General features: G+C 44.5%; 1 protein-coding gene across 2 annotated transcripts in view; it reads left to right on the top strand.

Annotated features, from left to right (window-relative positions):
* The first annotated feature begins 949 nt into the window (after nt 1-949).
* LOC146982159 (sarcoplasmic/endoplasmic reticulum calcium ATPase 2a-like) overlaps nt 950-25,357 on the top strand; it is a 28,736-nt gene continuing 4,328 nt past the window's right edge. For both annotated transcript variants that reach the window (XM_085787737.1, XM_085787736.1), the window contains exons 1-17: nt 950-1,210; nt 2,251-2,268; nt 2,364-2,446; nt 5,469-5,573; nt 6,910-7,048; nt 16,372-16,452; nt 17,771-17,856; nt 18,029-18,493; nt 19,887-19,975; nt 20,174-20,276; nt 21,067-21,198; nt 21,293-21,412; nt 21,683-21,901; nt 21,997-22,332; nt 23,431-23,651; nt 24,230-24,432; nt 25,183-25,268. In XM_085787737.1, the coding sequence (XP_085643863.1) occupies nt 1,093-1,210; nt 2,251-2,268; nt 2,364-2,446; nt 5,469-5,573; nt 6,910-7,048; nt 16,372-16,452; nt 17,771-17,856; nt 18,029-18,493; nt 19,887-19,975; nt 20,174-20,276; nt 21,067-21,198; nt 21,293-21,412; nt 21,683-21,901; nt 21,997-22,332; nt 23,431-23,651; nt 24,230-24,432; nt 25,183-25,268 (2,604 nt within the window). In that variant the 5' untranslated portion in view covers nt 950-1,092. The remainder of the gene's footprint in view (nt 1,211-2,250; nt 2,269-2,363; nt 2,447-5,468; nt 5,574-6,909; nt 7,049-16,371; nt 16,453-17,770; nt 17,857-18,028; nt 18,494-19,886; nt 19,976-20,173; nt 20,277-21,066; nt 21,199-21,292; nt 21,413-21,682; nt 21,902-21,996; nt 22,333-23,430; nt 23,652-24,229; nt 24,433-25,182; nt 25,269-25,357) is intronic.

Here is a 25,357-nt window from a genome sequence, read left to right as displayed (position 1 = left end):
AATTTCAAAATCCCGAGTGGTATTTTTATGGAGGTCAGTCTGAAGATGCAGTGTAGCAAATTGTGGGACAAGAAAGGTGAAATAAGTTTCACATAATGATGGACTAATTTGCACTGGATTTAATTATGGCTACAAAAACCAAACTGTAGTTTAACTGTAACTGTTTTTAATTTAGACGCGTTTAAGATTTATCTGGCATGGGACTGGATCTTTGTGCAAAGTTTGGTGATTTTTCATGCATGTGTTGATGCAATGTTTTTATGCTCAGCGCCTATATACGTCATATGCTGCTTTTTAATAAAGCCTATCGCGGGCTGGGATCATCATAGCAGTGATGCCAGTCTCATATTCACAGCCACATAAAGGCAGTGTCACCACCAGACAGATACAAGTGGCAATAGGAAACACTGAATGCTAACAGGCCCCGGTGTGTTGACTTACAAAAGAAACAGAAAGCTCAAGGTTTACATGGGATATGCGAGTGTCCGTTCCCGCTTTTCATTTCCTGGTTACTTCCTGTGTTTTTTTCTTTTCTTTTCTTTTTTTTTTCTTGTCTCCCTGGCTTGGACGTAGCTGACACCGCTCGTCCAATGGTATTGGTCCACATGCAGCGCAGGGAAGAGGGGCAGCAGTGAGGCGCTTTAATAAAACCAGACTGTCAGCACCGTGTGGAGCCACAGAGAGCTGCGCCACGGTGAGGCACGGCACGGCACGGCACGGTAGCACAGACACACGGGAGGACTGTGGACCGGGTGAATGCAGTCCTCAACACGGGACACTGCTGCAGACACTTTCCCCCACCATTTCCGGAGATAAGAGGGCGCTCAGAGTAATCTTCCTCCAGAGAGGGAAGAGGAATTTGGCTCCGAGATCTCTTTTCCGTAGCAGAAGACTCCAGCCGCGGCCGGGGGGGGACGCGTCAGACCGCCGTCAGTAGCTGTCGTAGCTACCCCGCACTGCTCTCTGCTCACTAACTCCTCATTCCCGTGAAAGTGTTGACAGTTTTAAAGTGCCCCGAGGTACCACCCGGCAGTATTGTTTTACATATTTTTGGGTAACGCCGTGTGTGAAGGAGCTCGCCGTCTTTCCGCCATGGACAACGCTCACACGAAGAGTGTGGAAGAAGTTTACAGTCATTTCTGCGTCAATGAGAGCACAGGACTTTCCCTGGACGAGGTGAAGCGACAGAAGGAGAAATGGGGCCTAAACGGTACGACACTTTTTTTAAAAACCACACACACCTTCAAACAAACACACGGCTGCTGTGAATGAGACACACACGGTTCAGAGAGGTGTGTGTCGTCGCTGCAGCGCGGGGCAGCGGCGGCACAGTCTCAGTATACAGGGTAAAAGTCAGCGGCAGCGCGAGCCGGCCGGTGTTACCGGTCTGTGAACTGAACCGGCTGACGTCATCACGGATGACCTCGAGGGTTTCCCATCTCTTACACAGTAACAAAGTAATGATTACTTAGAGGGCATTGTAGCGCTGCCGAGCGAGCACGAGGGCGGTGTTAGGTAATGTAACCCCGTCTGAACGTGCTCTCAGTCTCGGTAATGTCTGTGTGGCATTGTGTCATGGCAACGCGGCGGACGGCGATAACATTGTTTAACGTAACTCCATTGTGACACTGTTGACAGGGGAGGGAAATGAAATACAGCGATATACTGTTGAACACTGCTGCAACCCCCTCTGAATGTTGCTCAAGGTGCAACAACACCTCGGAGCACGTGCCTGGAGATCCAACAGGCACCTGACAGTGAGCAGTGATCTCTGGATCACCCGGGTAACCTTGATGCTGCGCAGGAGTTAATCTGTCATGGTCCCAGGCCTAAACAGCTGCTTCTGTATTAATATCACCTGGGAGGTTGTGGAGGGCGGGCCCACCTCCCCTCAACCACTCTGACCTTTACACTGATCCCAGTTTTCCTGTTGTGTAATGAATCTTCACATTGATGTTAGCTCTTATAGTCGGAACAGAAAGTCAGATCTCCACCACATCACTATAGAAATACAGGACAAAGCCTCCTATATTATAAAGTGTGTTTTAACTTCTGTTAGCCTGTCTGACAGAACACACACTTGTTCAAGGGACCGGTTCCCCATCAAGAAACAGGAACCGAGAGTCTCATACTCATCTGCTGAGAAATATAGACACACACATACACACACCACTCACCTGCTGTTTCTTTTCTTTTTCATCTGCTTCCTGTGCCATCCCTGGATTGTGACATCCCTCCACGCGTGTATAGAGCTACCAGCCGAGGAAGGTAATCAGCACTGTCACTTTCACCACCGTCACTGTCATTTAATAATAACATGTTTCTGTTATGAGTGTGGCTCTAACCAACTTCCTCCCCTGCAGGGAAGTCCTTATGGGAGCTTGTCATCGAACAGTTTGAAGATCTACTTGTTCGAATTCTTCTGCTGGCTGCGTGTATATCCTTTGTAAGTATACCTGTGGAATTTGAATCTGTGATGTCGGATACAACACAGTCCTGTTGAGATATATAGTTATACCATTTAACACCATGTAGGCTTGCGCTTGCAACTTTAGGAATTCATGTCAACACTTGCTGCTGCTCCCATATCTTATTATATGCTCCTTGCTGTGCCCAGTAAATGAGAGAGATGATATACACATGATATACAAGCTAAAGGGAATTAAAGTTACTGCATCCTACAAATAGCTTTCTCTTCTCACCTCTGGCTGAAAGACTGTTTACGCAAAGTCAAAATTGCAGATGGGATTATTGTAAAGCCACGTGTGATGAATGGCAGGGGATAGTTTATGCATTGCATAGTGCTGAAGTGTGAACGTCTTCAGTTTGTGTAGCCCGGCTGAGGTTACACTCGCACATTAGGGGGCTAAACAGCTGAGAAGGCTAGCGACCCATCTGAGGAATGGTGACAACAGCAGTAGCAGCATTGAGTTGCTATCACCATGTGCCAAGTAAGACATCCGAGTCGTCAAGCATGGTTGCTGTGTAATGACTTATCCTGAGCTCGCTCGGGATGCTGTCTTTTGGTGCCAGACACATAAATGTTTGATGGTGGGCTGCCATTATGTAATAGCATCATCAGCATGTGTCTGGCCATTTCAAACGCTAAATCAAGTGAACATTTTCCCATAACATTGACTTATTTAGTGTCAGGTTATGTGGCTTAACTTACAACAGTCTTCTTTTTTGCGATTTTTAAAAATCACCTAAGTGAAAAACTGAAGTTTATGTAAAAAGGTATGATTCATTTCTGTCTGTGATGGACTTTGGACTTTTGTGACTAACGATTATTTTCATTATCGACTAATCTGTCGATAACGATTAATCGATTAGTTGTTTGACATTTTTCAACATTTTAAAAAATATTTTATTGGTCAACCAGTGTTTCTCAAACCACAAGATGATGTCTTCAAATGTCTTGTTTTGACCACAAACCAAATAGATACTCAGTTTATTGTCATAAAGGAACAAAGAAACCAGAAATATTCACTTTTAAGAAGCTGAAATCTGAGAATTTTGCTTTTTTTTCTTCTTAAAAAAACTACTCAAACCGATTATCGATTATCAAAATAGTTGACGATTAATATAATAATCGATTATTGTTCGATTAATTGTTGCAGCTCTAACTTTGGAGCTTTGGCATGCTGCATTGTGATTCATTTTGGCAGTTTTACTTCTTTCATGTTCTTTAAATCGCACTACATCGACGAATGTCTGAAGAACATTTTGATAACTGAGGCTGTGTGTGTGTGTATGTGTGTGTGTGTGTGAGAGTGAGTTGGTATGTAGCGTGCAGTGCCCAGTCAGGTGATACAGAGGTGTCAGTGGCTGCTGCCTGACAGGGGAACAGAGCACCACTCAAGACCAAATTTGGGCCCTCTCACCTCAGTGGGAGGGGCTCCTATCAGACAAATGTGCTCAACCAGCTCAACATAAAGTTATCACTCCTCAACTTTAATGTTGTATACCCAAGGAACTTTACAAGCAAATAAAAAAAACTGAAAACTAAACAATTGGCTGACACTTGAACTAGGTAGACTCGGATCCAAGTTTTCTGTTTGAATGATTCCAGTTATTGTCGACAGCAGAGTTTTTTTAAGCTCCTGTTGCGTTATGCATCATTTCAATAGGTTAACTACTATAAATGTGTTTATCCTCTGCATGGTGGCCTGAATGATAGGGCTGAAACAAGCAAGTTTTTGGTCAACAGAAAGGTAATTGTCAGCTATCATTAAAGTCAGTTATAAGGCAGGAATAAAAAAAAAACCAAAATCTTTTTCCAGCTTCTCCAATGTCACAATTTGCTGCTTGTGTCTGTTTTTATACCATTGTAAACTAAACTTAATAGTGTAATTTGAATATATTTTGGTTTACGACTGCTGGTTGGACAAAACAAGACATTTAAAAACATTTCCATGACCCTTTTCACAATCTCCTGAGATTTCATAGAATAAATGACTTATCAGTTTATAAAAAATAAAAAGAAGATATGAGAGATATAAATGTCATGGTGGTTGTGTTATGGCACAGTAAGGCGCTTATGAGCCTCGTGCTTCTGTACTGACACTGTTATTAAGAGTTATGCTTGCCATTTAAGTTATGTCATACAAAGTCTTTGGCATCCAGCAGAGCCAGACACTCAGGTCTCAGTGAGGCTGATAACTGAATTACATTATGGGACATTAACTAATTGCTTGTGACACACAGGATAATTTTAGGACAATTTTCTCAGGAGCAACAAGCTAAATGAGGCCTCAGGTCAGAAAAATGTCATGTATTTTCCATTCAGTTGGATATTTTCGTGAAACGTTTGCAACAGTGTTGAGACCAGTCCTTTCTAATAATCCATCAGGACATGAGTTTATCACTGCCTGAATGGAAATGTTCCTGTAGTTTCACTTAGCAGAGGTCTGACCGTGTCAAGCTGAGCTTCTAAACTCTTCCTGATGGCTGTCATGTTCGCAGCAGGGAATCAAATACTTATGAAGAATCTTCACTCCTACATATTATATGAGCTGTCCAGTGTTGACAGTTCAATAATCAATCATTATGAATATTCTCAGGTGAATAGCAACAGCTGTATGTGGTCAGATTTGAATGATTAAAGAAACTGTTTTTATGTTTCCAAAATTGATGTTGAGGAGAGTGTTGAGTTCAAGTATGATCTGTGTATCTGTACCTTTTTTCCCCACAGTACGCCGAGTTTTATGTAAGAAATGTGTGGGATGATTCTCAGCCTTTGATGTCAGGTCTATTTAAGAGATAAAAACCTGTCCAGTTAATTTAAATGCACAATTTGTGACTGTGTCTGTTCTGTCAAGGTAGTGATTTTTCAGTGGTTTATCTGTTATGAGCAACTTTCTTTGTTCCTTCGTGTTTTTTTAAAATTATAATTAGCTGATGTTATGATGACGTGTTCTGTGAAATGTCTTTGATAGTTAATGGTTTGTTGTTCCCTGTGCTTTCAGGTCCTGGCTTGGTTCGAGGAGGGGGAAGAAACAATCACAGCCTTTGTGGAGCCTTTTGTAATCTTACTCATTCTTATAGCCAATGCCATCGTCGGTGTGTGGCAGGTGAGAAACTCTGACATCCTGGGACGTCACTTTATTTAAACCCAGACCTATTTCCTGTGTGTCTGGGGAATAGGCCTGGAAATCACTGGGATTTTCACTGTTCTGGTATATTTTTCCAAATGTTATGCTTTCATATTTAGATTCATATTGATTCAGGTCCATTATAAAACAACCATTTTCTCTGCTTTTCTTATTTTTGATCCATTTAAAAAAAAAGAATGTACAAAAGATTATACATCATTAACATAATTTCCTCCCTTTTCCAGCCTCCCACACATATTGAGTGCATACAGAAACAAATTCATTTATACATTTCCAGGGAGGTAACAAAATAAAACCCCTATATTTACTCCCTCCCTCCCCATGGCGACTCCTCTTCTCTGCTTTTCTGAAGGAAGTGAAGCACACACTCAAGAATAATCTCTTATATCAACAAACCAACATTTAAACATATTGAAAATCCTTTATAATTTAATTTAGTATGTTTTGTATGTTATCGATTATTGCAAACCACAAGGTTTGAAAGGAAAGAGAGATACTGACTTGTAAATCCAATGCAGCCTTTTGATAATTACGTAATTATCACCCAACAACTTGTTCATGAAGTGTAATCCAGTGTGACATTATGATGAACTGCAGTGTCCAAAATGTTGAAGCAACCCCCCTGTGACAGAAAGACTTATGTATTTGGATGGCGTAACAGGTCAGCTTAATGCACTTGGCAGTGAAGTGTATACATCAATCTGAAACGCAGTCACTGGTGAGAACAGACATTGGTGATGATGTAGAGAGAAGACACAGCAGGAGATGGGTGTAAATCAATGACCAGTCTTTTGAAAATGTAGCCTACATACTGCTCTGTTGGTGATGAATTAGACACATCTATCAGTGTGGCAGCCTGCCACAGTTTGTTATACTTCACTGGCACAGTGGCTAAACACGCCACTGGAAGTTATTCCTGTGTGAAAGAAAGCATCTTATTGAAAAGGAACAGTCCGTAAGTTGTCATCTTGTATCTCACCAGCATATGAGGCTGGTTTCTTCACTCTTTTTTTTTTTAAATGTGTGGGCAGTCCGCTCTGACTGATGTGATGTTCTCACTGATAAAGATGCAGAAAAAATGGAAAACGTCAAGAGGCAGAAAATGATTTGATTCATAGTGCAATTTTTTATATACTTAACGTCTCAATGTGCCCAAGTCAAACCTGATTAAACAAACATTACACTCAGAAGAGTCGGCACCGATATAACCCAGAACGGGGGATGTATTCGTTTCTGTGATATTGTCAGTTGATCTCAGAAGCGATGGCGCTAAATCTAATTTTCACCTTGACAGGAACGCAACGCTGAGGACGCCATCGAGGCGCTTAAGGAGTATGAGCCCGAGATGGGGAAAGTGTACCGGCAGGACAGGAAGACGGTGCAGAGGATCAAGGCCAGGGACATAGTGCCTGGTGACATCGTGGAGGTTGCTGGTAAGATCACTTTCTCCTGATCTTGTGCTTGTTTGAACAGACACGGATGCGTTGCTTCTGTTGTCGTTTCAACCTCTTTTTTTTACCGTTACACGTTTCACGCTTGCTTGGATTATACAATACCACCGGCTAACTGAGATGTGAAGAGGTTTAGATGTTTGGTTTCATACGTAGACTCCTCTCAGGCGCAGGGAACATCTGGATATCACATGAACCAGACTGGAACAGACCTTGAAATTTAGAGATTTGGCAATTTAATGCCACTGCAGCTCCTATGAAGAATAGGTTTGTTTGGTTGTGAAAGAGGGTATTTGTCCATATGCAGTTTTTTTGGAGATCAAAGAGATCTGGTGTTCTTCATATGATACTGTAGCTCCTCGCCTGCGTTTGACTGAGCCTCAGATAACCTAAGTGTTGACAGATCAAATGAGAACAGGTACGGTCACTTTCTCATTTTAAAACAAGCACAAGCTCGAGTTGAACCCCCACCCACCCCCCGTCATTCCCAGGTGCCACTGCAGAGGTGACGCACCCTGCAAGAACAATGTATTTTGAGATGTTCTTATTAACCCAGGGTCACAAAGGGTGTGTGTGCATGAGTGTAAAATTAATGCCACTGAATCTTCACAGTGTGTCCCACCTCAACAGATTTCCTCCCGAGGCGGTATGTGAGCCGAGCCCTGGAGTGATTCATGCTGCTGAGGTCCAGTCAGCGTATTTCAGCAGCTGAAATCCTCAGGATGTAAAGCTTTGGTCTTTTTTTTTTTTTGGTCTTTCTTTTCCCCCCAAAAGAGTGCCGTTTCCCCCACGGCACAGACACACACATAATTCTGCAGCAGGATGAACAGAGACGAATGTGTTGAGGAATGCCAGTCCTTAAAACGCTGCCGTTATCTTGATACTCTGTTTAACCCTACGCCACTGAAGTGATGCATAGTTTTTCTGTGCATACTGCAAGGTTTTATTTTTAGCCATCATTGACCATTTAGATTATGGAATGCAGTATTTATAGAGGCAGTGACAGTCGTGAAGATGACAGGTGTCTGGTCCCACCCCGTGCTCACCCCCCCCCCCCCCCCTGCTCTGGGAAACATTGATACAGTGGGTGACGTGGGACAGTGTTCAGCAGGACTCCTCTGTAACCTTGACAAGGGCAAATGGAACAGAACCGCACAGGGATTTAAACTAGTGTTTATTTCTCTTTTTAATATGTTTATACACTGTATATAATGAGTTTTTGGTTGACAGGGGCTAATCATAACATTCTGATTGTGAGTCGCAAAAGAGGCTAAGGCATGGAAAGCTTAATTATCTGGCTCAAGTATAAAGAGAAACTTGTGAGTCAGATTCTTGCATATCAGAGGCCTAGTTATTAAAAAACTGTTGATGAAGGTAGCTGGAGAATTTGCCATCAGTAGCTTGAGGCTTTTACTCAAAAAAAAATGCAGCCCAGCAAGCAGCAAAAACCGGACGCTTTATCCTGCAGTCGGGAGAAGCTCATCGGCTTCAGCTTACCTCCCAAATCCCCCCAATATCTCTTACAATGCATCCTGTCAAGCTCCATTTTTTTCTTTAAATGAATAATATTTCCCTGAAGCTTCAAAGTGACCCCTGCCATGCAGAGGAGGAGTGTGATGACGCAGATGCCGGCCGGCTGCTGAGCCGAGGTAGAGGACAGAGACGAGTCCTCTGTGGCTACTTCAGCCGTGAGAAGAATAGCCTGCAGCCAATTTGTGCTGCTCCCTTTCAGGGTGCCGCCGCCGCCGCCGCCGCTGCTGCTGCTGCTGCTGCTGCTGCTGCTGCTGCTGCTGCTGCTGGTTTGAACGCTGCCTCCTACTCACACACACACACCCCCATCACTCCATCAGCCTCGCAGTCGCCCGCTCACTGAAATGTGTTTAATGTCATGGAAATAACATTCTCTGCCAATGCATTTCTAGACTTTTTAATCTAAACTAGATCATTTAATGCTCGGTTTATCTGGGCACTTTAATAGAAGTTTAAAACCGCAGGCCGATGTTGGCGGTCTGTGCTGGTCCTGGTCCAGTCTTTGCTCTCCCATGGAGTCCTCTGACCGCTCTTGTCGGGTTGATAAAACACTTGTTCACAGCAGTGTGGCGCGGCCAAATCATGCAGTGGTACATCACATCTAAGCCACGGTTTGTTCCAGTAGCTATCTCCTGACATTCACAAGTTTGTTTGGATAGTTTAGATTCTGAAAACGTCAGCAATGATTTACCAGATTCTTACTACTAGTTTTAGGCTACTGAATTCATCATTTATAACGCATGAATACATGTAGTTTATAAATACAGTTGGTGCCTATAGATGATGAGTAAAACTCATACTTATACTCTCATGAGTATTCATGTGTTAGAAATGATGAATTCAGTATTTAATGCTTAACTTATGTTTAAAGTGACTGAGGAGTTTCTGAATGCGAAGTGTTTTCACACTACATTTCCCATGAGCCTCTGCACACACAGTGAAATTCTTGGACCAGCGCAAGACGGACGAAAGTGAAAACATTTGCCAAGAATGTTTTCATCGATCAAGAACGAAAGTCAGAGCTTCGAAGACGATCAGATAAGGTCGTAGTTCCGACCATAAACGATGCCAACTAGCGATCCAGTGGCGTTATTCCCACGACCCGCCGGACAGCATCCGGGAAACCGAAACTAGGAAATGCTGGGCGAGTCGACCACTAAATAATAATATCAAAATAACTATAAAGACAAAACGATATATTTATCGAAAATGGACCCATTAAGAAACGTATGGTAACTACGGTAACGTAGATTCATCCACATTAATATGAGCCTCTTTTATAACCAAAAGCAAACTCCTCAGAGTCTCTTTAATAGTGTGTACTTATTATAAAGTGTTACCTTTTTTTTTTTAAAGGTTCAGAGGAGGCGAGTGCTAACAGCCAAATTTAACTCTTAAAACTGGTGTTAGCCGGTCACATGTGGAGTTCACCAGCTCCTTCCAAAGGGTTTTAAGGTTTTGTCGTAAGAAAGAACTCACTGTAAGCTGCCAGTGGAGTTTGCAGATTTGGATGTTGGCCTTTTTCTCAGAGCTGCAGAGCTCAGTGGGTTTGTTCTCTGCTGCCTGTGAAGTTGTGGAGTCTGGTAGTGGCGGGGGCTCGTGTGCGGGGTGGCTGGGGGGGGCAGCGCAGCACACGGGGGAGGATCTCTCATCTGCTCTCATTGTGCTGGAGAGAGATGACCTTATAGGGAAGCGCTTTGTGGATAACCGTCCCACCCTGCTATGTTCAATGCACAGCAACCCTACCCATCAGCACCCGCCGCCCCTCCACCCCGTGGATAGTATGTGGCATTTAATGTGGTCTGGCAAACATCCGTTGTCACACAGGGACTGTCTTTTGGCAAAAGTTCCTGACTTGTCAGCAAGACGGGGAAAGTGGTCTCATCTTGCCAACCGTTGGAGGGGGGCAAACTTCAGCCATGCAAAAACCTCCCATGTAGTGAAGTCCTGCAGAAGGGCAGAGGGGTTTCATTCAGACCGGACAGTGCTGATCAGTAAGCAAGTCAGAGAGTTGGAGAAGTATGCACGTCCTCTTCTGTGTAAACTAACATCTGTAAACACACATGCTGACCAGTAGCCTAGTGCACTGAATACTGGGGATCCATGCTATGCTTGTCTGGGTATAGATGAAGAAGGGTTGTAATGTCAACATGAGAATGTGTTTTCACATCAACATCTCAACGTTTTAATGTCTTCCATAGCTGCAAGGTTATGTTTTGTTGCATTATGTTTCTATAATGCCTCTCTGCTTTCACATGATGTTTTCTTCTGTCACCACAGAACTCCAAAGTGCAGACTTAGTTTGTTTGCGGTGCATAGATAATGTGTGGGCTGTGGTGAACACTTTCAAATGTCCTTGAAGTGTTCGGAGGCGTCATTTTGATTTCAATCCAGATTCGATTGGGTCCCTCGCTCAAGGCACATGTAATTCTCGTCCTCACCTTACTAAAATCCTGGTTAATTTTGACGGCAGCCTCAATCGCTCCCAGTCCTGGGACGAGTTTTTGTCACCATGGCAACAGAAACAGTTGCTCGCTGTGTGTAGGGCCCAGCCCGCTGCTTCTTCAGAATCATAACAGACGCAGGCAAAGCAGAGATCTCAGGGAGACAGTTGTGGAGATGTTGCTTACATAACTGAGGTCGTAGGTGCAGATCAGCTGACACAAGCGGAGAAACTAGTCAGCTGTTGGTAAATATTGTCTCCCACCAGCCGGCTGCTAACTAAACATTACTCAGCCTGCATTTGTTTGCACAGAAAACAGTGAGAGTCTCTTGTGACTTTTGTCATTTACTAACACAGCAGGCAAAAAAATGAAAAATTCCTTCACTGAACAGTATGTACGGTGTCAACCTATACATGCGTCTAAAAATACACTTTGTGATACAGATAAGAGTGGAAGGTGGCGCCCATGACCAAGCCTCATTTGCAGGAAGAAGATAATCAGTTTTATTTCCCTATAGATTGTGACCAATCATGAGAACATAGGTTCTCTTGTGCACCTGGGAGCCGAAGGGTAGAAGGAAAAAACCTACTCCGAGTCAAGAAGAGGTTAGAATTTATCTGTTTAATAATGCATCCTTTTGGACAGTTCATCCTAATACAGGTGCATCAATAAAGTAGAATGTGATGGAGGTCAGTGATCTTCTCCATGATAGTGGAGCTACTGAACCAGACTCAGTAAACCTCTGCAGTGTTGGCAGTTAATTAGCTCATTAGAGTGTGACACCATTAGGTTACAATACTGAACTTATTCACTATATTCTAATTCTTTGATTCACGGAATTTGGGGTTTTCATTAAAGGTCCAGTGTGTAAAATGAGGGGAAACAGTGACATCTAGCATCCAATTCTATTATTTATCTATTTAATAATTCTATTGTTTATTTATTCATTTTGAAACGTGATCTCTGGTTGGCTGGATTTTCCATTCCATACAAACATGGCGGCGCAAGATGGTGACACTCTCTAAGCAAGACCCTTGCTATATAAAGAAGAATTATAAGGCTATGAAAAGCAAACAGATTTTATTTTATAGCAATTAAACACTTATACAAATATATTAATTGGTAGTTGCCAATTATTACACACTGGACCTTTAAATGTAAACTATAATCATTACAATTAAAAGAAATAAAGACATGAAAATGTATATTTCAGTCTGATTCATTACACGATTTCAATTGAACCACTGAAATAAATTAACTTGATGATATTGACATTGTAATATATTGAGATGCACCTGTATTATTGAAATCATCAAAGGGTGAAATTCAGTATCCAAAAGGCAAGAGCTGCAGTTTATTTGATACAAGTCAAACGTATCACAACAGACGCCCAGTATTCTCCAGACAAGAAGGAACATGCCTGTCTGGTCCAACCCAACCAAAAACTGTCTGTGAAACTGTAATCCAGCTGAAATTGAAAGTGACTCATATCCCAAGCGCAATATCTGCCAAAGAATAATCACAGCATCATTTTTTCGACATATCGCTCTGCCTTTATGTAAATGCAGCTGGTGAGCTGAACAGTAGGAGCTGCGTCGGAAAGCCGCTGTCCGTCTCAACCATTGGCCGTTCAGACACGGCCCCCTCAGAAGGGTCAGTCTCTTTGTTGAGCTGCCATCAGCACATGTCCTGCTGGCCCGCAGCCCCCCCTCAGGAAGCCCAACCGCGTCGCCCGTCACATAAAACACGGCAGAACCAGGTGCCAGTCACCACCGGCAGGCCTTCTCGCCCGCTGTTGACAGGTGTGTTTTATAAGGCGCCCCCGGGGAGTCGTAGTGGGGGCAGCGCATCACAAGGGCCCGAGCTTTTGTCACTCTGAAATTTGCAGAGTGTGTGACCCGTTGGCAGGCCACAAAGGTTAAAAAGTGGCCATGCCTGAGGAGATGCTTGGACGGCTACCAAGTAGGATGTTGACACAAAGAGACAGATGATATACACACACTTCATCAAAGCAGGTCTGCAGTTTAACACGGGCTCCAGACGATCCCAGCGTGTCCCAGTGTCACAGAGTTTTAACACTAAGCACCGGCTTGTTTATACGAGAACATCGGCGAGTGCCATTGTGCGAGGCCTGTCCCTGTAGACTTGTGTCTTGGCTCAGCACTCTCTCCGAGGTTGTATTTCTTCAAAAGTAATGACTTAGCACAGGAAGCGTTACACAACCGTAGAGGATGTAATTGTAAAGCTTTCTGGCTCCTAAGGAAAACATTTCACTTTTTGTTCCTGTGGCGCAGCGAAGGTTAATCCTTTCAATCTCTTTAAGGGATGTGATCGTTTCCTTCGAGAAAGGTGGGTTCCTAAATCCGATGCACCTGCAAGATTATTGATCCACGCCATCAGGAGGTTAGCTGCAGGCTTTAGTCTGTATGTAAATGACCCCCGGTGGCCGTGTGTTGTTTTATCTGTGGTTTGCGTGACCTTTCTCAGAAGTGAAGCTTCCACTGCACCTGCTGTTCCAGGTTCAAATGGTTTAAAGATGCGACTGAGCCCAACATTAGTCCTTCTCAGAAAAGCTGTCACTGTGTGTCTTGATTGGCCAGTGTCCGCTGACAGATCAGAGTCCCTGGCACCGCTGTCGGGACATCAAATGAGTTTGACAGTTATCCAACTTCTCACCGGGTCGTTTGTCACAGCGAGAGGTCGACACTGGTGGAGCAAGAGTGTTGAAATGCACGCAACCCCCCCCCCCCTCTCTAACAAGGCTGTGCATTAATCCAGACGTGTGTATGTGTGTGAAGATGTAGACGGGGATAAGTGAGGGGAGGCAGAATTATGATGACTTGTATTCAAAGTGTCTGGACTTTAGGAGACTTGGAGGCAGGGCCGTTGCTAGGGATTCTGGGCCCCCTTAAAGTGGGCCCCTACCCCCTAACTTTTCCAGTTTTATTTTTCTTAGACTACATACATACTTTGTTTTGATGCTAATGCAGCGTTACTATGCGTATTAGTCAGGGTCTTATGCAGAATAAATCAGTCATACAAAGATTAGACTTTAGGTTTTTGGGGGCCCTACTGGGCGCTGGGCCCCTAGAATTATCATCACCTTGGGGCGGTGTTTAGCTCAGTTGGTATAGCACCCGCCCCATGTGTTGAGGCTGTAGTCCTCGCTGCAGGCGGCCCCGGTTCGAGTCCCGCGTCGGACGGCCCTATCCTGCATGTCATTCCCCTCATCTCTGCCTCCCATTTCCTGTCACACTCTCAACTGTCCTATCGAATAAAGGCATGAAAAGCCCCAAAAAAATATATACTTAAAAAGAATTATCATCACCTTTCTCCCCTATGCAACGGTCCTGCTTGGAGGTGGGGACTCGTCCTCTTGTCTCCTGCTGTGCCATCATACGACCACATTTAAACCTGATCAGCACATTGGGGAACATATAAATGCTTTTCCCAAATTTGGCTGCCTGTATTGTCGGTCCCATCGCTATTTTCCCCCCTCCCTGCTCTCAAGGGCATGGATAGGGGAGGTGGGTGGCTGTTCATGTTGCCTCACATGGGAATCTTGACATTGCTGTGTATTTAGCAAATCTCTCAGTCTCGCTGCACTTTTTTGTTTATGTCTACTTGTTCAGTTGAGATCTCTCTTCTTGTTTGTGCGACTGGTGTGTGGGGACCGGATTCTAACTACACCACCTTCCTGGAGTCCTTTAGTAGTATTCTGACACAATTTGCATTTTTAACTAAGTAGGCCTATATGTAGATTACGCCCACAGAACTGTGCCATAGCCTGAGCCAGTTCCCCAGTTTCCGTTGCCTTTATGTACCATTAGGAAGCTGAATTGGGTCACTGCAATTTCGATGTACCCAAATTGGCCTTTTCCTTTGAGACAGGCCTTTTATGGCTCACAAGTCCTTCATTTCCTCCTCTTTCTTTGGCTCGCCTCTCTCCCTACAGCGATGGCAACGCCGCTCTGCTGTTGTGTGGCACGGCAACCATCCCATAATGAGCCGCGCTCCATCAGTTGAGTTTACACTAATGCTGAGTTACTGCCTGCAGAAAATAGACAACATCTCATCTGTTAAATCTTCATTTAGCCTGTGCACACACTCGAACGACACCGTGCAGTTGACTGTAGAGCTGCAGTCAAAGCTCCAGGGTTTTAATGGAGTCTGTTCATGTGGTGTTCATGTAATGTAGTGACAGTTTAACATGAGCTTTTTGAATTGAATTGAAATGTTTATTTTAAATATACAAGTAAGTACATATGCAACACAAATGTAAACGATAAAACAACAGAAGTGCTACAAAAACATGGCAGATAAAATATTCAGAATACACAAAACAATTAAATAAAAGTTGCACATTTGTCATTAGAAGTGTAAACATTAAATACATGTACATCCTGTATGTGTTCTTCAGTAGTGCTACAAATAACCAATACCCCCTGCACCACCTGGTAACTTTCTATATTTCATAAGAATTCAATTGATATTTCTTTTTCGTTTCAAACTTGGACTTTTGCTTTATTTCCACTTCAAGTCCGTTCCATACTCTTACCCAACTCACAGATATGTGAAACATCCTGTGGGTTGTGCCAATGCAACACATTCAGGGACAACGAGGAGTTTTGGAAAGCGAAGTGTTTTCATACTACATACTACTTACCATGAGCCTCCACGCGCACGGTGAAATTCTTGGACCGGCGTAAGACGGACGTCTTGCCAAGAATGTTTTCATTCATCAAGAATTAAAGTCAGAGGTTCGAAGACGATCACATACCGTCGTAGTTCCGACCATTAACGGCGATCCGGCGGCATTATTCTCATGACTCGCCGGGCAGCGTCCGCGAAACCAAAAGTAAGGAAACGCTGGTCGGCTCGCCCAGCATTTCCACCATTAATTAAAATAACAAAATAACGATAGAGACAAAACGATATATTTATCGAAAATGGAACCATTAACAAGTGTGGGTAGCGTAGATTAATCCACATTAATGTGAGACCTTTTTATAACCAAATACAAACTCCTCGTTGTCCCTTTAATATTATTCCTAAAGTTGTAACCCCCACCTCGATCACTGAACAGTTTCTGTATATTTTCTGGTAAAAGATTATTTCTGGCTTTTGAACGTTATTTGTGCTGTTGCATACTCTACAATGTCAGTAGATGTCAGTAATTCTGGCTGTAAAAACTTTTGTGTCCCAGATGACCAACATTGTCAATAATCTTAATTAGTTAATTAGAAAATCTGTTTTACTTTCACATTTTATACAGTGTTCCTCACATTATTCTTACTTGATGTGTTTTCCTCCTGTGAATCTGTTCAATAGTTGGAGACAAGGTGCCTGCTGACATCAGGATCTGCTCAATCAAATCAACAACCCTGAGGGTGGACCAGTCCATTTTGACCGGTGAGACATTTCCATCAAATGATTTCCCCTCTACCTGTTCACTTTCCTCACTACATGGCTATTTTAAAAAAAAAATAAAGATGAACAATTATATTGATAAGTTCAATTTATCTATCAATCAATCCATTTTTATTGTCACTTCCACAGCACACACTCAGAATACATGGGAGCGAAATGCCGCTCTCCATGCGTCATGATGCTTTATTTAAAAAGAGACAAGGACACATTAAAAACCTAAAACAGCAGCAATTGGGATTAAAAACAAAATAAGAGTATTGGTGAATACAAAAAGACTGTAACACTTTTACACACTATTAAGCATGAGTTAAGCATTAATAAATACTGAATTCTTCATTTATAGAGCATGAATACTCATTAGAATGTAGTTTATAAATACAGTGAGTGCTTAACCCTATGAGTAAACATTTTTAACTGTGTTTATTAACTACATACTAAGTATTCATGTGTTTATAAATCATCATCATTATGTCTGATACACCAGTCGTCTGTGTGTATGTCAGTTATAGCTGGAATCTTTACTTTACATTAACTATGACTCACAGTAATTCTGTGCAAAGTGTTTTTCAAACGATTATTCTTATTGCACCATAACCTTCTCAGTCAGTACAACTGCGCACGATCGCAATGATTGACTCTTTGAATGTTTGCTTGTTATTCAGTAAGAAATGGAAAGTCACATAGGTTGAAAGCTGAAGACTTGGATGTCGTCTGTGTCTGAATTAGTCTGCCCATTGTTTCACACATAGGCTTAAATCCTGCATCCAGCCCTGTTCATTGTGTTTATGGCGTCCCCGTCCTGATTGGGAAATGTAGCTTCTGCTGCCACGAGCGGCTCGGGCTCAGGATGCAGCTGTAAGCAGCACACACTGAGTTCAATCTGTTTTTATTTGAGGCTTCAGGGAGGTTTTATATCACAGTGAAGATAGATCTTTGATAAAATACATTACCCAGCTGTTAAACCCATTTTAAACTCTCCACTGATGCTGTGTTGTTTTCAAAAATAATAGCACCCAGGATTAATGGATCAGTGCAGAATGGCTGCATGATTTGCACAAGTTCATTTGTAGTGGCTGCAGAATGAGCCCAGAGGTGCATCACAGTGCTGCGTCCAATTAGCACACATGCTTTGCGTGTGCGAGAGCGTGTGTGTGTGTGTGTGTGTGTGTGAGAAAGATCAGTGGGGCAGCATGAATGATCAGCACCATAGATCTCTCTGTAGAGATAATTGGCTCTGCTTTGTTCCCGACATCATCTAATACAAACTGATTTAACCTGATACCCCATCTCGTCTTTGTAGGCGAGTCCGTCTCTGTCATCAAACACACCGACCCTGTGCCGGACCCACGTGCTGTCAACCAGGACAAGAAGAACATGCTCTTCTCCGTAAGCTGCTCTCCGGACAAGTTATCACACATCCTGTTGATGTCCTTCGACTCGTTTGTTTAGTTTCTGTCGACTTCCTGGAAAAACTGGCTCCTGTAGTTGTTGTTATTATTTCAAAGATGTCAGATTTTTATCAAACGCCGAGCCGACGTGTATGTACTTGTCCACTCAGGGTACCAACATCGCCGCTGGGAAGGCCGTGGGCGTGGCGGTGGCCACCGGCGTCAACACAGAGATCGGCAAGATCCGCGACGAGATGGCCGCCACCGAGCAGGAGAAGACCCCCCTGCAGCAGAAGCTGGACGAGTTCGGCGAGCAGCTGTCCAAGGTCATCTCCCTCATCTGCGTCGCCGTGTGGATCATCAACATCGGCCACTTCAACGACCCCGTCCACGGGGGCTCCTGGATCCGCGGGGCCGTCTACTACTTCAAGATCGCCGTGGCGCTGGCCGTGGCCGCCATCCCAGAGGGGCTCCCCGCCGTCATCACCACCTGCCTGGCCCTGGGCACCCGCCGCATGGCCAAGAAGAACGCCATCGTCCGCAGTCTGCCGTCCGTAGAGACGCTGGGCTGCACCTCTGTCATCTGCTCCGACAAGACGGGGACCCTGACCACCAACCAGATGTCTGTCTGCAGAGTGAGTCATACACACACACACACACACACACACACTCTTGGTGCACTGCTGAGCAGTTCAGTAGTTGGTGCTTTGTCATCGTTGTTGTGGCTGCCTGGTGTTTGCAGAAGGTGACAGCAGTTAGAGAGTGTGGCTGTGGAAGTCTCCTTCAATACATTAGTCAGCTAAAATGCTAACACTGTACAAATAGTGAGAGCGCAGTATTCTTTGTGATCAGGTATCCGGGTTATTAAACGCGACGGCAGCATGCTGCAACTCCTCTAATCTACATTGAGCTGTTGGATGACTTGCAGAGCTGCTGTTGCATAACTGACCTTGCGTCACCGAGCTGCAAAGCAGCGAGCCTGTAGTTCCTTTCTCTCTTCCTCTGTCTCTGTGAGTGGCACCCCGGCGCTACTTGGCTCCACATTAAGAAGACATTTCAGCATTTATTAAAGTTTAATCCTCCTTTGTTGCCTGCTCAGTGTTTTCTCAGAAGCCTGGCAAAGCCTGAATTAGACTTGTGACAGTTTTTTTATCAAACGAGTGTTTGGGTCTCTTTGGTTTTCTCGGGGGTTGTTTGGGCTGCATGTTGTAGCGGCCATGATTAAATACAATACTGCAATACTGCTGTGTTCAGGGGCTCACAGTTAGGCCTGTATTAAAGCACTGAAAAGAGAAACTCTTTGCACCATGCAGTTATTTTAAATATGCATTTGCATCAACATACTTTGATGAAAGTGTCTACAGCATAAGTTCATGTTTAATAGAATAAAAACCTGTATATTTTACGCTCAGCTGTCCACTGACATGTAGTGTTCTGCTCCCTGACAGTACGACCTCTCCACCTGACCTAATCCCTGGATTACTGACCAGGATCAGTTCTTAAACTTGTATTGATTTATTTTCAAAAATGTTGGTGAAATAATTGAAAATGAAATGAGGCTCATTTGCTTCAATCATCAGAGAAATACACTCTCACCAGGATTTGACAATCGGCTGCTGGCTTGACTGGACTGATTGTCATATCCCGCGTGTTTGTGCGTGTGAGAGGATAAAAGCTTCCTGTGGGAGCAGGCCTGGCACTGCAGCTTCTTCCTTTTGGGCACGGCTTCTCTCTTCTCTCAGGCTCCCTGGCAAGTTTCTTCTGTTTACATTAGGAGGGGAGCTAAACACCCCTCTCTCACATTAGGCAGGCGGCCACCCAGCCGGGCCCTCACAGAGTCGCTCTCTGTAACAATGCAGGCTAATTATTCTCAGTCCACTCTGGGTTTCTGTGGTTTCTGCTGCCATCTGCTGTGGCAGCCAAGAAGCCGGCAGTTCAGATAAACACTGACACAACATTAAATGTTTGCTTTGAAAAAAAATAAAAAATCACATTTGTTTTTGTCCCCTCTGCTCCTCTGATCTCCAGATGTTCACTGTCAGCAGAGCTGAAGGTGACAGCTGCACTCTGTCAGAGTTCACCATCACAGGCTCCACCTATGCACCTGAGGGAGAAGTGTGAGTACTTTACAGCCGTCTCTTCAAATCCAGGTGAAAGATGAGATGTGTCGTTTCACTCAGTTGTCACAGAAATGTAGGTTAAAGGGGAAATCAAGATGATATTTGAACCTGCGGGCACCCAAAGGGAGACTAGCAGAAGGAACATGTTTCTAGTCTACACACACACTCACAGGCTGACACTGTGCTTGGCCTCAGGTACCAGGATGGGAAACAAGTGAAGAGCTCCCAGTACGATGCTCTGGTTGAACTGGCCACCATCTGCGCCCTGTGCAACGACTCCTCCCTGGACTTCAATGAGGTCTGTGGACAGTTTATTCTGGACAGTGAAATTTCATTCAGGCTTTTAGTTCATGACTTAAAGGGATAGTTCAACATTTTGGCAAATTGGCTCATTGCCATAATCCCTATAGTTTTAGGAGTAGGTTCGTTACCTTTAATTGTCAGTGCAAGCTATTTTTAAAACAGTGGAGCAGAGCCGCGAGCTGCTCAGAGCTACACTACGGAGGCTAATGGGATTGGTTTCCCTCATTAAACTCATCAAATACACAATCAAACAACTCCAAAATGGTCTCATGGACAAGTTGTGACCTGCACATTCACCACGCTATGAGATAATAACAGAACGTTACGTTGTTTTTGAGGCAAATGCAGAGACTGCCCAACGGGTACGCGCATCAGCGGTTTTGCATGAATTTACCTCGAAAACAACTCTGTCTCGCAACGTTACGTTATTATCTCATAGCGTGGTGAATGTGCAGGTCACACCTTGTCTACCAGAGTGTTTTGGAGTTGTTGGATTGTGTATTTGATGAGTTTGATCATGGAAACCAAGAAATTCCTTAGCCTCCGTAGCGTAGCGCTGAGCAGCTCACAGCTCTGCACCGCTGTTCTAAAAATAGCTTGCACCGATAATTAAAGGTAACGAACCTACTCCTAAAACTAAAGGGATTATGGCAATGGGCCGATTTGCCAAAATGTTGAACTATCCCTTTAAGTTATTTACGTAACAGTGATGAAAAATAATGTGTCGGCTGGATTCAAAGTTTGAAGAGGAGAAAACATGAACAAGCTCCTTTTTGATGTGTCAGGTGAAGGGTGTGTTTGAGAAGGTCGGCGAGGCCACGGAGACGGCGCTGACGTGTCTGGTGGAGAAGATGAACGTCTTTGACACCGAAGTCCACAACCTGTCCAAGATTGACAGAGCCAACGCCTGCAACTCTGTGAGTTGACAGACACCTGCTCACACTGCACATCTCCAAGCGCTCCCACTCAGCAGCTCCTCTCACTCCGGCCGCCTTTTCGTTTTCCAATCAGGTGATCAAGCAGCTGATGAAGAAGGAGTTCACCCTGGAGTTCTCCAGAGACAGGAAGTCCATGTCCGTCTACTGCACCCCCAACAAGTCTCGGTCCTCCATGGGCAAGATGTTTGTCAAGGTACACTGAAATAAAGTTGCATTGCTTTTGACTCATCACAGTCTCTTGTGTTATATAATATACTTTCTTTGTGTTTATTCTACATTAATTTGATGGCTTAACATAAATAAATATTCGTTAAAAGCTTCTGTCTTAAGTGGACAAATGCAATTAATTTGTTGATAAATTAATGATTAATTACAGAAGATTGTGCGATTAATTTGTTAATTTTTTTTTAATCGATTGACAGCCCTAATTAAAAGTATTTTATTCCCCTGCTCTCCCCCACAGGGAGCCCCAGAGGGAGTTATTGACAGATGCACTCACGTCAGAGTTGGAAACAGCAAAGTTCCCCTCAGCAAAGATATCAAAGAGAAGATCTTGTCTGTGATCCGTGATTATGGGACGGGTCGTGACACCCTCAGGTGCCTGGCTCTGGCCACACGAGACAGCCCACCCAAAATGGAGGACATGATACTGTCCGACACGGCCAAGTTCTCCGAGTACGAGGTGAGTTTCACTTTATTTCCGGGTGATCAGTCACAACCTGCTGTATTCTCCTCGGTACACACCACTCAGCCATGTCTCTGTCTCACCGCGTCCAGTCTGACCTGACCTTCGTGGGCTGTGTCGGCATGCTGGACCCCCCCAGACAGGAGGTGGCCGCCTCCATCACGCTGTGCCGCCAGGCCGGCATCCGCGTCATCATGATCACCGGGGACAACAAGGGCACGGCCGTGGCTATCTGCCGCCGCATCGGCATCCTGGCCGAGGAGGACGACATCGAGCGCATGGCCTTCACGGGACGAGAGTTCGACGAACTGTCGCCGTATGCGCAGCGGGAGGCCGTGACTCACGCCCGCTGCTTCGCCCGCGTGGAGCCCTCCCACAAGTCCAAGATCGTGGAGTTCCTGCAGGGCTTCGACGAGATCACAGCTATGGTAGGAAGAGCGAAGGCTGATTCTCCTGGGTTTCTGACATCTGATTACAGACAAACATTTAGGCTGTCTTTACACTGCATGGTTCAAGTAGCCCAGATCGAATCTGTAACGTGAACATGTAAACGGGACAAATATGCATGGAATTGGATATTGTCAGATCAGATTCAGGCCCCTATCATATGTGGAAATAAATCAGATACAAATCGGATTTCTGCCAATACGTGTGCAGTCTAAACAGACAGATCGGATCTTTCCTGGCAACGCATGTCGTACGTCATCAATAGTAATATTAATTCCCATGCCCACACGTTTCGCTGAACTTCTGTACACGCGGGACTGACCTGGACTACCATGGCCAGCTGTGGCCAGCTATGGCCACTGGTACAGGAGTTATTACACTGTTTCATTTCCGTGGTGTCTGCGCGTCCGTTTTCTTTTCCTCACTAGTTCTTGTTTTCATAATACATTCATTTATATGCAGATTCAGGGCAAGAGAGAGTGTGAAAGAGAGAGCGCAAGAGAAACACCAGATTATACGTTTGCCAACCGGCCAATTAGAAATCGAGAGAGGAAAAACAATGTACACAAATTTGTCCAAGAGGCTTTGTCCCATCCTCACCTGAGTGACAGAGGATCGGACGGCGGCACAACCGTCACTGTCACCATCAGCTGCTCATCTCATAACAGGTCCGCTCCACGCAGCCACTTCACTAGCTTCATTTAGTAAGGACAGACTAGATGTTCACTGTAAACAGTGACGTGTTGGATATAAACTCTGAGCACCAGACTCACCTATTAATATGGAATTATAATATGACCTAATAAATCCCTCGTCTTTAAAAAAAAAAGTCCACAAGCTATTTCCTCTTCAGTGGGTTGTTTCACACAAGCAAAGCAGGTGTAAAAGCAGACATCAGATATGGGACACTTCTGATAGAACATGTAAATAGACAGTCAAAAAAATGGGAATCAGGCACCAAAAAACGGAATTGGGCATCAAGGCCTGTAGTGTAAAGACAGCCTCAGTGTCTTGATTTTGATTTGTTGGACTTGGAATAGTAATGTGTGGATTAGAACTCAAAGAATCTCTGTCTACAGACGGGTGATGGCGTGAACGACGCCCCGGCCTTGAAGAAGGCAGAGATTGGCATCGCAATGGGCTCTGGCACTGCTGTGGCCAAGTCAGCCTCTGAGATGGTCCTCGCTGACGACAACTTCTCCTCCATCGTGGCCGCGGTTGAAGAAGGCAGAGCTATTTACAACAACATGAAGCAGTTCATCAGATACCTCATCTCCTCCAACGTGGGAGAGGTGGTGTGGTGAGTCTTAACTAATGCTACTTTCTTTACCTTAATTAAACAGCTTCAGAGTAATTGTGATGGTTAAATGACTTCTTAGGATGAGAATGGAGGCTCTGCTTTCCACCTAGAGTCTTTTGGCCGAAAACCAACCTTGTAAGATCAGCATCTCTGACCCAGTGTCCTAGATCTCATCTCGTGAGAAACATGGCCTGTTTTACAGCACCAAGACACAAAGGCGCCTTGTGATCTGTAACTCTTGTTTATGACAGACACTACGCAAATATACACATCATAAAACCTATGATATATAACGTTACCTGCCTCGGGGGACATTGCTTTACAGACTGCCTTCTCGCCGGCTTTGTTGAAAACAAATGCACATGGTCAGGAGGGGGAGGGAGGAGGGTTAGCTGTGAGTAAATATATGTGCTACGAAACTGTAGGAGGAGCGCCACAGAGAGAAAAAAGTGACCAAACAATAAGAAAGCGACCAGAGACTTTCACAGTTTCCCTTTAACATTGGAGTCTGAATTATAACAGATTGACTGGATGACTTCTGAGTGCCTTTTTCTAATTGGTGTTGTTTCTCCTGAAAGCATCTTCCTCACTGCTGCGCTGGGCTTCCCCGAGGCTCTGATCCCGGTGCAGCTGCTCTGGGTCAACCTGGTGACAGACGGCCTCCCTGCCACCGCCCTCGGCTTCAACCCCCCAGACCTGGACATCATGGAGAAGCCTCCCCGCAACGCCAAGGAGCCACTCATCTCCGGCTGGCTCTTCTTCAGATACCTGGCCATCGGAGGTTGGTTGGTTGTGAAGGCGTCAGCAGAACCTTTAAAGGCATGGTTCAAGATTTTGGAAAATTGGCCCATCGCCATAATCCCTATAGTCATAGCAGTAGGTTTGTTACCTTTAATTGTTGGTGCGAGCTATTTTTAGAACGGCGGAGCAGAGCCGTGAGCTGCTCAGAGCTACGCTACAGAGGCTAATGGGATTTCTTGGTTTCCCTCATCAAACTCATCAAATACACAATCCAACAACTCCAACACGCTCTGGTGGACAAGTTGTGATCTGCACATTCACCACGATATGAGATAATAATGGAGTTGTTTTCGAGGTAAATTCATGCAAAACCACTGATGCACGTTCCCGTTGTCAAATACAGTCTCTGCATTTACCTCTAAAACAACTCTGTCTTGTAATGTTCCATTATTATCTCATAGCGTGGTGAATGCGCAGGTCACAACTTGTCCACGAGAGCGTTTTGGAGTTGTTGGATTGTGTATTTGATGAGTTTGATGAGGGAAACCAAGAAATCCCATTAGCCTCCGTAGCGTAGCTCTGAGCAGCTCGTGACTCTGCTCCACCGTTCTAAAAATAGCTTGCGCCGACAATTAAAAGTAAAGAACCTACTTCTAAAACTATAGGGATTATGGCAATGGGCCAATTTGCCAAAATCTTGAACCATCCCTTTAATCTGCCTCCACGCAGTTTGATGAGTCAAATCATCTGCTGCTCGATGACTTTGTCACTTTGGCGTCTTTGCTCTCAGGATACGTGGGAGCAGCCACGGTCGGAGCAGCTGCCTGGTGGTTTACGATCTCTGACGACGGACCTCAGCTCTCTCTGTACCAGCTGGTGAGTCGACCCGTCCACCTGAGAAACTGCACTTCAGTCCCGTCAGCTCCCTGCCTCCGCCACCTCACCCTCCCCCTCCCCCGCCTCCC

This window comes from Trachurus japonicus, chromosome 9 (genome assembly GCF_045865225.1).
Source record: "Trachurus japonicus isolate A0001 chromosome 9, Traja_1.0".
Taxonomy (NCBI): Eukaryota; Metazoa; Chordata; class Actinopteri; order Carangiformes; family Carangidae; genus Trachurus; species Trachurus japonicus.
Note: the sequence above shows the minus strand (reverse complement) of the source record. Positions and strands in the feature narration are given on the sequence as shown.